General features: G+C 45.0%; 1 protein-coding gene across 2 annotated transcripts in view; it reads right to left on the reverse strand.

Annotated features, from left to right (window-relative positions):
• Window positions 1-360: 360 nt before the first annotated feature.
• Window positions 361-13,455, reverse strand: part of CCDC33 (coiled-coil domain containing 33) — a 219,247-nt gene continuing 206,152 nt past the window's right edge. Inside the window, exons 15-23 of one of the 2 annotated variants that reach the window (XM_078381075.1) lie at window positions 11,720-11,915; window positions 10,119-10,207; window positions 8,400-8,531; window positions 7,542-7,632; window positions 6,386-6,513; window positions 4,331-4,417; window positions 3,101-3,220; window positions 1,223-1,322; window positions 361-495 (exon numbers count right to left, since the gene is read on the reverse strand). In XM_078381075.1, coding sequence (XP_078237201.1) covers window positions 1,251-1,322; window positions 3,101-3,220; window positions 4,331-4,417; window positions 6,386-6,513; window positions 7,542-7,632; window positions 8,400-8,531; window positions 10,119-10,207; window positions 11,720-11,915 — 915 coding nt within the window. In that variant the 3' untranslated portion in view covers window positions 361-495; window positions 1,223-1,250. The remainder of the gene's footprint in view (window positions 496-1,222; window positions 1,323-3,100; window positions 3,221-4,330; window positions 4,418-6,385; window positions 6,514-7,541; window positions 7,633-8,399; window positions 8,532-10,118; window positions 10,208-11,719; window positions 11,916-13,455) is intronic. The other variant, XM_072982291.2, reaches the window with a different exon arrangement.

Raw genomic sequence — 13,455 nt, forward strand, 5'->3', positions numbered from 1 at the left:
GGAAGGGTTACTTTAAGGGAGATTGCTCTCGGCAAGGTCACCCTTTTCAGTGTGATCAAACATGATCCTACATGGTCATCTGATCACACGCCTAGTCTTCTCTTCCCTCCCAGGCAAATCACCATGAGCTGCATCCCATGGATCTTGAGAAGAATGTCAAGTGAAATGGTGACAACATAGCTTGTTAGGGAAGTCACTTCTCTTGGTGAGCAGATATATAATGGCATGCAATTACTTACTTACTTATCTGCTTAATCTGCCTGCCTGCCTATCTTCATTTCTATGCTATCTTTCTCCCAATAAGGGACCCAAAACTGGCCAAAACCACAATAAATTATGACAATAAAAGATACAACAGTATTTAAACAGTGTTACATAATATTTATTTTGTAATAAATATTCTCTCCTAATATAGTAGGGAGAATTCCTTCCATCCTGCATTCCTATGGCAGAGGGTGAAGGTTCTGATGCTTCTCGTGAATTCGGAGAAGTCTCCTGAGAATCAAAAAAGAATAAACGTCAGCCAGCTGATGGAAACTTGTCTCCCACCCACCAGCTTTCATCCTCACTCTTGGAAGGCCAGTTTTGAGGATGGCCGCTCCCACATCATGAAAATGGAAGACAGGAACTTCCAAAGTACAGGTCAAAAGAGGGCACTGACTTGCATACAACACACATTGCTAATTTGCAAATAATTGAAAAATGAATTGACAACAAGCAAGTTCTTCCCCATCAGTACTTGAACCTGAAAATGAACTGTTCTTTTTCAGCGTCCCAGTACTGCAGAGGACGTGAACAGGAGAAATGCCTAAGAAAAAAGAGGTGTAAGTCCTAAATGGACATAGTTGGACATAACAGGGGTTAAAAATAGACTTTTAAGAGTGAAGCCCAGGTGGACAAATCTACAGACTAGACGTTCTCCTGCATTCCATTCTTCAAAACACATCTTCCATCCTTTCCATCACTAATATGAAGAAATGTGTGAATGCTGGCGAATTCTCACCAGAAACAGACTTTTTCCCCTGCCCTCTCTAGAAGCCACGGGTAGCCCTTGGCCACCATGGTCTTGCATGGGACAGATCCTCCACCCCATTATTTGTGGGGGGGGAAAATGGGGGCTCCTAAGCTTCTGAAACTGACATTTGATTTCCCATTTCAGAAAGCCTCGATGCCCTAAAACCTATTGATTCAGAGACGGGCCAATGAGAAGCCCCGTACTGACCTGTGCGCGGAGTCAGCCCTCCGCTGGACTACTTGTTCTTTCCTGAAATATATATTTTGCTGTTCTTCACATCTTTGTCCCCCTTCTCTTCCTTCTCGTCCTGTGGGCATGCAAGGGGAACATTCATCAGCTAGGCACAGACGACAGGCTTCTGATCTACACATATTTGACTGAGGTTCTCCATTGTACCTTTATTGGACAACAATGCCCATAATCCCCCAGCCAGCATGTGACCTAGAAACTAATTTCTTCGGGTTCTGAGTCTGAAAGGTCAGGCTGAATTAATGTACCTTGGAGGGGAGGGTGTGAGGGCGAGAGGAGAAGGGGATGACAGAGGATGAGATGGTTGGACAGTGTCATCGAAGCTACCAGCATGAATTTGACCCAACCCAGAGTGGTTGCATAGACCAGATGGGCGGGATACAAATCAAATAAATAAATAAAATAAAACTCTGGGAGGCAGTGGAAGATAGGAGGGCCTGGCATGCTCTGGTCCATGGACACAACTTAATGACTAAACAACAACAAAGGAGGGGAGATTCAGAGAGGAAATCAAGTCCTTTTTTTGCATTTTTGGTATGGGAGCAGAAATTTTCAAGGAGGGCTCACTAGAACTCCCTCTTAGCTCTTATCGCTGCCATTTTCCCTCTCCCAGGATGCCCTGCTCCAAAGTTACATTTGGTGCAACCAAAATCTGTTTTACACCCAATGAGACTCAACATCCCTCATTCCTGGCATCATTTACATTCTTCCTCTTGTTTGTTTGTTGGTTTGTTTAACCCCACTTCTCTCTCCAGAACGATGCAAGGCAGCTTACATCATTAAAAATACAACACTGTATTTAAAAGCCAAAAGCAGTAAGTATGCAAATATTAAAAATTAAATATTATATTGAAACCAGTAAATAAAATCAATAGTAAAAACACATTTAAGAGCATCAGAGCACAGCAATCAGTTCAAAACTCCCTCTCAGCCAGACAGTCACTGAGGAAAAGCCTGCCAGAAGAGAAAAGTATTTTGCCTGCTTGTGGAAGGACAGCCAAGATGGGGACCAGCCTGGCCTCCTGTGGGAGGGAGTTCCAAAGTCCGGGAGCAGCCACAGAGAAGGCCCTTTCCTGTGTCCCCACCAAATGCACCTGTGAAGGTGCCGGGATTGAGAGAAAGGCCTCTCCTGATGATCTTAACACCTGAGCCAGTTTATGTGGTCTTGGAGATAGCTTGGGCTCAGGCCACATAGGGCTTTATAGGTTAAAACTGGCACTTTGAACTGTGCCTGGAAACAGATCAGCAGGCAGTGGAGCTGCTTTAACAGGGGAGTTATAGTAATCCCTGTAACCAGCCCCAGTAAGCAATCTGGCTGCGGCATTTTTGACCTGCCAGTTTCTCTCCTCCCAAGGAGACTGGCCTCTTTTCCCCTCCTCTGCTATTTTCTTCTTCTTCACAACCATCCTGTGAGGTAGGTGAGGGTAAGAGAGGGGAGGCCTGTGGAAATACATCGGGCTGATACTACCAGGAGGACGAGGGAGGTGGCCATCTCAGGTGGTGGATGCTCAGAGGGTGGTGGGCGGACAGCTGTGGCATCCAACTGACCACTTGCTCACCTGAAGCACCCCAGCTGCCCCCTTACCTTTGGTGTGCATGCAGCAGGTGCAGGGAGAGACAATGGGACAACACAGAAGTAAAGATTCCTCTCCCGGTGTGGTTGGATTCTGTATGAGGAACTTTCTCAAGCTTTCAGGATCTTCTCCTACATCTCAGGGAACATCACAACTTGGGCTAGCTCTGTACACACAGAGGTCTCCCTAGAAGCCATATAGAATGTCTGTGTACACTTTACTCAGGTGGACCTGGCCACTTCCTCCTATCCGTGCTACTCACCAGCAAAAAATCCTGTAGTACAGGAGAAGATGGGGAGTGGACAAAACCAAGGTCTTGCTCTAGAAGCCGAGTGCTGTAGCCCTGCTTCTCTCGGCCCCATCTCCTGGCCGATTCCTCCAGCTGTAACAGAGTGAAAACAACACTCCCCATTACAACCAGCCAGTATATCCCAGCGCACCTTTTTTTACAGCTGATTCATACATGCATGCACACAAAGCTTGCAAGTAACAAGAGGAAGCATTGGTTCTCTCAGACAAAGCATTTGTTCCACTCCCCCTTGCTGCCACTTAGTGCTGAAGGTACCTGGGGTTCAGCACAATTGGCATCCGTCCTTCTTCCTTTAAAAAGCAACACTTCCCTTTAAGAGGGTTGCTTCTCTTCAAGAAATCTTTATGAAATCTACTTCATTGCTGTAGCTTCTCTGCTTTCTTAAAGAGTGCTTTTTGAAAAAATAGTGCTTTTGACCAAAGGAACTCAACACAGATATGGACTGCCAGTGGGAAGCACTGTACAAACCAATAAAAAACATAAACCATGCTTTCAGGAGGAACAAAAAGTGGCAGCAAATCACAGAAGCAGCTCAGAATGAAGATGAAAAGGGACTGTAATATGATGGTGGAAAAAAATACTGATAACATCAATACAGAGAACCTGGTACTTTAATAACAATCCTCTATTTGGAATAGCCCTTGGTTAAAAATAGTTAATTGTCCTTAATTCCTTTTTATTTGTTTCAGAATAGCAAGAAAACATTGTGTTATTTTTCAGAATAGTATTTCTAATCATCAAAACCATAGGAACCATAATAGTAACCAGCTAATCATTAACTAACTACTTTTCAAAAGTAACTTTCCAAGCTATGACCTGTTGGTATCTCCTGAAGGTTTACACTCTTTAAAGCTGATTTACATATATTTGTGCATCTTTTTTTCTTTCTCATTTGATCTATGACTCCATCAAGGGCACAATGGGATATCCAAAGGGTAGCAATGCCTATCACTGCCAGACATGGCTGGATGTTAGCAGTTGTTGTCATATCCAGAGGGCGTCAGCTTTGGGTGAGGCAAAAGTAAACAGTGGATGGATTTCTCTTTGACTGAATCCAGTTCAAGTCTAGAAGAACACTGTGGGTTGGATTTCAGCTCTATAGACAGATGCCTAAACCACTGAGATGCTCTTAGGAGACGTCCATGCCAAGAGAGATCAAGGGGATCAGAGGACCATTATTACCTGGCATTCCAAAGCATGGATCCGTGCCTCGGCCTTCTCCAGTTTTGAAATTAATGAGAGTTTTTCAGTGTTAGCAGAAAACGTATCCTAGAGGGAGCAGAGAGAGGATTTTATAACAGAAGGCATGGGAAGCATCACTGGAGAGATCAGAAAATGTTGTTCTGGGTTGCAAAACACCTAGAACACAGGACACATGTAACTCTGAAACTCGCCCCTTTTCACCCGAACAGTTTCTTCAATTCCCAAATTGGGATCATTTTAAAAGAGGCCTTCAATGGTGGCCAGGTGTCCTCTTTTATTAGGGAAGATATTCTCTAAGCTTTACATCCCTAGAAATGGGCATCTGGCCGTCCACAACTCCTTTCAGTTCTAGTGAGATCCTAATTTTGGCATCCCATAATGAACTGCATCCAGATGGTCTGTGTCTCACTCATGCCATACATGTGACAGGAGAGCGGGCCTGATTTTCTCAGTCATCTGGCATGCATACTGTTCCTCAGATGCTCCTCCTCCTCAGAGTTCACATGTAAAATATAATCCACATAAGCCCCTTTAATGTGGTTAATATCCCAAGTAATGCCTCGGGATCAGATACATTGGGGAGGTGGGTATGTTTAGGTCCAAGATCAAAAACTTCAGTTTTATTCACATCTATGCACATTTAAAAAGGTAAAGGTTCCCCTTGACAATTTTTTTTTGTCCAGTCGTGTGCGACCCTAGGGGGCGGCGCTCATCCCGCTCTTCAAGCCGTAGAGCCAGCGTTTTTGTCCGAAGACAACCTTCCGTGGTCACATGGCCAGTGCGACTTAGACACGGAACGCTGTTACCTTCCCACCGAGGTGGTCCCTATTTATCTACTCGCATTTGCATGCTTTCGAACCGCTAGGTTGGCGGGAGCTGGGACAAGCGACGGGCGCTCACTCCGTCGCGTGGATTCGATCTTACGACTGCTTGGTCTTCTGACCCTGCAGCACAGGCTTCTGCGGTTTAGCCCACAGCGCCACCACGTCCCCTTCTATGCACATTTACTCTCCTATAAACACCAGTGCAACAGCTTTCAGTCCTGCAAAGCACAGCTCAATTAGATGCATGCCTACTAAAGGGGCAGCCTGGGTGGCACAGTCTTCCAAGCTGCTAAGCACAACAAAGTCCCACTAGCTGCACAGCTCAAGCCCAAGCACAGCTTTCCAGCGGCAAAGCACAGCTGATTTCCATACAACATCTTAAGTTGCAACTCAAAATCTTTTGAGTTCTATGCAACAACTTTCCGGGCTCTTATCTTTGACGACAGAAGAAGCTTGAGGGCCTAAACGGCTTGGGCCCTGGATACCTGAAGGACCGCCTCCTTCCATATGAACCTACCCGGCAGTTAAGATCTAGCCAGGGGGCCCTTTTGAAAGAGCCGTCCCTCAAGGAGGTAAGGGCTTGTAGACAAAGGGCCTTTTCGGCAGCTGCCCCCAGACTATGGAATGCCCTCCCGACTGAGATTCGTCTGGCGCCGACGCTGATGACATTTCAGTGCCAGGTCAAAACCTTCCTGTTTCAGAAGGCTTTTATTTTAATTGAAATAATATTAGCTATGGGTCCGATGGCAATTTTTATATATATTTTAATTGTATTTTAATTGTTCTAAATTGTATTGTATTTTAATTGTTGTAAGCCGCCCAGAGACCTTTGGGTAGTGTGGGCAGCATATAAATTAAATTAAATTAAATTAATTAAATTAAATTAAATTAAATTAAATTAAATTTAAATGAATGAATGAATGAATGAATGAATGAATGAATGAATGAATGAATGAATGAATGAATGAATAAATAAATAAATAAATAAATAATAGGGATGTTGTGCAGCGCCATCCCTAAGCTACATGATCTGGCCCCATCTGCACTGGATTTTTATGGGTATAGCCCCTATTCAAATATAACTTCCCCCAGGGCAGGTGTGTCAGTTGTCTCCTCTCCCTTCTTTCCATCATCCCAAAGAACTGGGTAGCAACTTTAATTTCTTTGAAGAGGGTGTTGTACACAAGGTTGCGAAGTTGAAGTATCTTACTGGCAATGCTTGCTGTTGCAGTATGATGGGGGAGCGGTATGAGGAGGACTTGCCCAGTTCATCTCGTAGCCTCATGTTCTCCATCAGCAAGGTGGTGTAGAGATCCTTGGACCAGCTGTCACCAGGGCCTGGGGGCATGTAAGACAGAGGATGCTCAACAAAATGAGGACCTTTATGATTAGCCACAAAAACCCAATCGGCTAACAAAGAAAAAGAAACATGCCATCTTTGGGAGTGGCAAACTATGACTGATATGCAGGTTATGATTAACCCACCCTTGGTCTAATCCACTGGTTCTCAACCTTGGCTTACTCAGGAGTTGTGGACTGCAACTCCCAGAAGCCTTCACCACCAACTGTGCAGGCTGGGGTTTCTGGGAGTTGCAGTTCAAAAACATCCGAGTAACAAAGGTTGGGAACCTAGGGTCTAATCTATATTAGATTAAAATGAACTAGGAACACAGTGTTAGAACCAACATGGTGTGGTGAACAGGGTATTGAACAGGAGACCTGAGTTCAAATCCCTGCTCATTCATGGAAACTCAGTGGAAATTAATAACAGTAAAATCACTCCTTGAATAATTCATCTATCTCAGAAACCCTGCTAGGTTCACCATAAATTGGAATCCACCTGTCAACACTTAAGAACAACAGGAGCATAGGAAACTTATTAATATGCGCTCATTAACAAAGAATCATTGATTGTGCAGATCACCATTTATGTTTTTCAGCTGCAATCTTAGTTTCCTTACAAGTGAATTTGTCAGCAAAATTTCGAACCACATCTGGAGTGAGAGGCATATCAGCTAATTCAGGGATCGAGAACAGACAGCTCCCAGGGATAATGTTGGGCTGCAACACTCATCATCCTTTGCTACTGACTACATCATCTAGAAGGTTGCATACGCCCTACCACAGGCTACGCAACATGGTTTGCTCTAGAGAGGATACCATCACAAAATGAGTTCATAAAGGAATGATTTTTTTCCTTGACCTCTCAGGGCCCGAGTGCTCCCAGGTACCCATGCAGCCTCCCTGCTTTTTTGTGCTCTATCGTCTGAAACTCCATACTCTGTATTTTGTAGCTCTCTTCTATGCAGCAGCAGGGGACTTGAGGGTCAGCCCTATGAGAAAGGAAGGGAGTGAAATCCACTTACCTGCCCCTCTGGGTATGTCTGGGAACTGGTCTGCATCTTGGAACCGGTCCTTCACCTTCTCTTTCAGCATCCGCTCCATCCTCTCAATGACCTTTCATTAAAAGCAGTGGGTAAGTTCTTCCCTCAAAAGGAAGGAATCATTTCTTGATTTCTTATTGGAAGGGAACCCTACAGATCATCGAGTCCAGCCCGTCAAGGAGGCCCAGTGGGGAATCGAACCCCCAACCTCTGGCTCTGTAGACAGACGCCTAAACCACTGAGCTATAAAAACCCTTTGGAAGCTATGATCAGGTAGTCCTTTTGATGTGCGAGGCAGGGCCAACCTTCCTTGTTGCCCCTGCCTCAAAAGGGACCGTGCTCAGCTAGATTTGGAGGCACTCCTTAGCATGTGTGGGCATCGGGATGTTTCATTTTTCTAAATAGTCCCCACAATGCATCCTTGTCAACCATCTGTGCTACAAACCTTCTAAGGCAGTGTTCCCCAACCTTGGGCTTCCAGATGCTCTTGGACTTCAACTCCCAGAAATCCTGGCCAGCAGAGGTGGTGGTGAAGGCTTCTGGGAGTTGTAGTCCAAGAACATCTGGAGGCCCAAGGTTGGGGACCACTGTTCTAAGGCACCAAGCAATTTCTGTCTTCACCAGGATTCAAGGAACCTAAGTTCATTAGTGTTCTGGATGATCCAAAGCTGCCAATTAGCACATTGAGGCGCATCAGTTGGCTAAGCTGTTTGCCTCATCCTTACCAATGTTTTTGGAATTGACAGCTCATGACTCACGCTCTCTACTGCTGGATGACAATGAATGCACAACACGTTATGATGTTATGGTGCACAATGTGTTAGATCTGCTCTCTCTTACCTTTTCCTGCTGCCTCACGGCATCCTCCAGTGCTTGCATCCTGGCTACCTTAGCCTGGTATTTCCTTAGCAACACCTGCTGCTGTTGGTGAGCTCGCTTTAGCATCACCAAATCCTTTTCCCGGTCATTTTTCTGGTAGGGAAAGAACCAAAGGGCAGTGAGAGGGGAAGGGGACCACAACTCTATGTGCAGGAGGAGCCGATTTCCTTGATGAGGATCTTGGACAGGCGGAGAGGTGGTGGGAACCCCCTCTGCAGTCCGAACATGGGATACAGAACAAGGTCCACAGGGGAAAATAATAATTGCACCAGAATGAGAATTTATGTGATATCACCTTCCCCAGAAAGACCTGCGTGCAGTTTTACTGGAAGCCTACCGATGAATCTTTGGTACAAAAGCCACATGGATTGCTGACTCTTAAGGTGGCATTTTTACATCATGCATTTCCATGGATGAAATTTGGAAGGCCTCCAGAGGGACTTTGGTCTGCTGGCCGCATAGCACCTCTTCTCAATGGGAGAGGATTCTTATGCATGGGGCATTTCCAGCGGTGCTAGTCAAGAGTTACTGAAAACATGAGATGCAGGTGACGGGAGTTTGGCTGTCTTGCATGCATGCTCTACCAGTAAGTTACAGCAGGTGTTACTGCCAGATGTTGGGTGTAATAGGATGAAACTGGTGCAAGGAATCTGTTTTTCAGAGAATGGGAGAATATGAAAAGCCTGGCCATACACTGATCACCAGTAGTGGGTTTACTCTCACTCTGCAAGGGAGAGAACGAAGTACTGATGCAAAAACAATGATAGTCCCTTCTGCATCTGGCAGTGCGATTGGAGAGAACGGCAGCTTGAAAAGCTGGGCCCTCCCACAAGTTTATTTGAAATGAAAAAGTAGGCTTTGGCATTAGCACAGATGCATAGGTTAACTTAAAAGATGAGGCAATAAGCAATAATCAAAACAACACTTTAAAAAAAAAGTATTTGCCATGCATATCCAAGCCATAATGTTATTGTTTGTTGTGGAAACAACTTATTGGAATTAGATTTATATTTACATTTAACAGAACATGTAATAATGGCATTCTGGATTAGCTCTTCTGAATCACAGTAAATGTTTGTTCACTTAATTTATTATTATATAATTTAAATAGATGCTTTTAAAAGATTCCTCTAGAGCAGAAGTCCCCAACCCCGGTCCACGGCCCAGTGCCAGTCCGTGGCCTGAGCTGGACCGGGCCACCGAGACAGACCTCCCACCCCACCCCCTGCACACATCCACCCCTGCACAGCCAGTTTGCGCCTGTGCGTGTGCTCCAGCACTTGCGTGCGAGAGCTGCGCTGCCATTTGCGCATGTGCATGAATGCGTGCCCAGACAAGCGCCACACTGCCATTTGTGCATGTGCATAGGTGCACACGTGCCCGTGCAAGAGATACAGAGAGCGCTTGTTCACGCATGCGCACTAGCACAGGGGTGCCCCACCTTCCCCAGCCGGTCCGCAGACCGAAAAAGGTTGGGGACCGCTGCTCTAGAGTATAGATGTTCTAAGAAGCATGTGTAGGCTTGGTGGGGGGCAATTGATACTCCCATCAAAGTATCATCACTGCAGATGGGAAAAATGATTAAAGATAGTTCATAACCTCACTACGTTGGGTATGGTAGTGCCAGATGCAGGATCTCTTCCAAAATGTAGGAAGCGGCAAGCACTATTGCTTACTTACCCGAATTAGCTCATTCTGCAGCCTTTGCACCCGGTCCTTCATCCTGGCCATCTCCTGAGCTCCAGCAGCTAGCTTTTGTTTGAGGGCCACTGAAAGGTACAACAAGCAAGATGACCTTTCAATTAGGTAAATGATGTGCCTCCAAAACAACAGAGAGGTCAAAATATACAATACTAATTTTATGTCAAAGAGACATTTTTTTGAGCTGAAACTCCCAGAAACCCCCAGACAATGTTGGCCAGGAAATGTTGGGCTCTAAAGTCCCCAAAAAAACCCCAATCTTCCCAAGCTTTACGCAGTTCTCAGTGTTCCAGAATGGCTTTAAAATTATGAATAGATAAGACTGCTTTACGTTTGTGAGACTTTTGGCTTGAGATGAGACTTTGGATCGAGTGGCCACGATCCAGAGTCTCAGTATTCCCATCTTCTGCTATCTGAGCTCCATGTAAACTGGGGAGAGGAAGCTCTAGACATTCTGCGGCTGTAAATCACTGGTCATGTTGGGTGGGGATGATGATAGCAGCTGAAATCTAACAACACCAGGAGCGCTACATGTTCCCCACCACTGTTTTAAACAGTGGTTGATAAGCAGCCAACACAGTTGTTGAAACCCAGTTCTCCTCAAACACAGAAAAACAAAAGTGTGGGTGTGTGCATGTGAATTTCAACATGGAGTGATCATCACCATCATCATAGAACCGCAGAGCTACTATGGGTCATCAAGTTCAGCCCCTGCCAAAGAGGCACCGTTGGGCATTGACGGGGATGTTGGCGACAAGTCCAACTTGAAAGCGAGTCCGATTGCTTGAGTCTCTGGGAACTGAACTCCCAACCTCTGGCTCCATAGCCAGATACCTGAACCACTGAGAAGTCCAGCAGTTAGAATGTCAGATTAGAAGTCAAAGTACTGACATCGTGTCATCAAGTGAAAAGCTCTCTTGGAAAGAAAAAGACATCTGTCTGTCCTAGAATGAGCTTTCATCAGTTCTATATTTTGCAAATCAAGTTGCTCTTGCTCTTGTTCTGGGACTGAGTATTTGTAGATAAACAAGGACCTCATTGGCGAATATGATTGTTCAGGCATGGAGCTTTGAAAGAATTACATTCTTGGAGGGAAAATGTTACACAGACCCAATAAATGAAGCCATAACTTTTAGTCTACAACACTTGGAGGTCATTAATTCAGAGGGATGCACTTAATCAGAAGCAATTTTGATGTCATGCAACAATAAACATAAGGGAAATATGATATCTAAACTTCTAATAACAAAACTTAATGTTCAGTCTAGTTTGACCCTGGGATTGGCAGGATCTGAATTCAAATCTCCATAATGTTGACCTTGGACAACTTTTATCCCTGTACCTCTTTTCTATGTCCATTACCTGGAGCTTCCAAAAAGCCACATTTCAAGTAAAATCTCTTGATTTTAGGAGATGAGGAAAGTTTTCTGACGCCTCATCCTATCTGTGCTTGTGCTTCATCCATTCTGGGAGCCCCAAATGCCCATATATCTTTGAATAGGGGGACCTTTGCTCATTCCCCTGTGCATTTCCTTGCCTGCAGTGGGGTGGGAGGAAAGAAAAAGGGGAGTTCCTCTTACATATCCGATCAACTATCTCTGCCTTGGTCATGACATCCAGGTCAGTGTCTTGAAACAGCGCTCGCCCGACGTCCTCGTGCATGGCAAGGTTGCGCCGGAGGCTGCTGTTCTCAGCTTCCAGGTTGCTGACGTGCCGGCGCAAGGACAGGATGTCATCAGCCATTTTTTGCAAGGCTGCGCTGTAATTGTCTGTCTCCTGCCAACCCCGATGAAGAAGAGAAGGACAAGGTCAAAGAGAATGGCCCCTTTCCCCTCTTTCCTACTTGGAACGGGGCCTGCCTAAGCAAAGGAGCCACTCATTGCTCCATCACATATTCTGTTTTTCACTGCTGATCGTGTTCAGAAGCAGAAAACAAAACCTTGGAATTGATGACGGAGATCCAAAAGGCTGGGGTTTTTTGCATTTTGCATCTGAAGGATCCAATCTGGATCAACCCACCTTCTTCTCGGCTTCTCCATTCTCAGAACAATCTTTTGTAAATCTATTTGGTACACAGAATTTGTAAAACTATGGCCCGAAGCCTATTGCTTAGTGTAGTAAATCACACCAGAGTAGGCCCATTGAATCAATGAGCCAACTCCTCTGTATTCCACTGATTCAAGTATGTCTATTCTAACAGTGACTTATTGGCACACATAACTTTAGCATGCTCTATGAAATACAGCTGGAGTTTTCAGTCCTCTGCCTGCCATGGTATCTTTCACATTTTGTCTATTATCTCCAGGAATACAGGAGCCCTTTTGCCCTCTGAGTTAAGCTGCATTTTTCACTTTAATTGGAAATAAATTGGATTCCCCGCCCCATTGGAACTGTATATCGCTACAAGCCATCCCTCCTACAATGAGGGGTGAAGGTGGAGTTGGTCTTGAACGAGCAATTAAGAGCCATTAACTTTACAAAATAGCTGCTCCTCATTTGTTGGTGTGGAATTATCCAACTGCCTGCATTTTTCAACTCTTCTTGGAGAGGATGAGATAGGGACTACCATGATGAGCAGTATGATGCTGATTATCCCACTATTCTCCCCTTACACAGTGGAAAACAAGTACAACTTCCAACTAAAATAAGTTACAGCACTGCTTCTTAACCTTGGGCTACTCAGGAGTTTTGGACTGCAACTCCCAGAAGCCTTCACCACCAGCTGTCCTGACTGGGGTTTCTGGGAGTTGCAGTTCAAAAGCATCCGAGTAACAAAGGTTAAGAACCACTGAGTTAAAGCATAAATACACATATTAACATACATTGAAATGACTTAAAATACTTGAAGCATCTTTTAAAAGCACATCTCAGATCAGTAAAAAATATGCCCCTATCCCAACTCAAATTCAAAGCCTCTTTCTTGGCAACCTGTTCTTTTGCCAAAGGCCTGCTTGAAAAACTGTCGTTCTTAACCATATAATTAGTAGCCTGCTCAACGGTTGTCCCTTTGTGATGGGTATTCAGAACAAACTTTGGAAAGTTGTTTTTTTTAAACTATAACTCTCAGAATTCCTCAGTTAGCAGGATTCTGGAATTCAGAGGGCCCCCTTTCCCCCCCAAAAGCAGAGTTTTTTTAATGCTCTGATTCACAGCCTCTGATCCTAGTGGCCACCATAAGAACATGGAAAGCTATCTTCTCCTTAGTCATCCCGTCAGTTTGGGCACCTGGCTGCGGAGCCAATGGCCAGGAGTCCGACACCCCACAGGGCCTCCTTGACTGGGACTGGATTTGAGGATCCACAGGATTCCTTCCTGC

The sequence above is a fragment of the Pogona vitticeps genome, chromosome 12, assembly GCF_051106095.1.
Source record: "Pogona vitticeps strain Pit_001003342236 chromosome 12, PviZW2.1, whole genome shotgun sequence".
Lineage (NCBI taxonomy): Eukaryota > Metazoa > Chordata > Lepidosauria > Squamata > Agamidae > Pogona > Pogona vitticeps.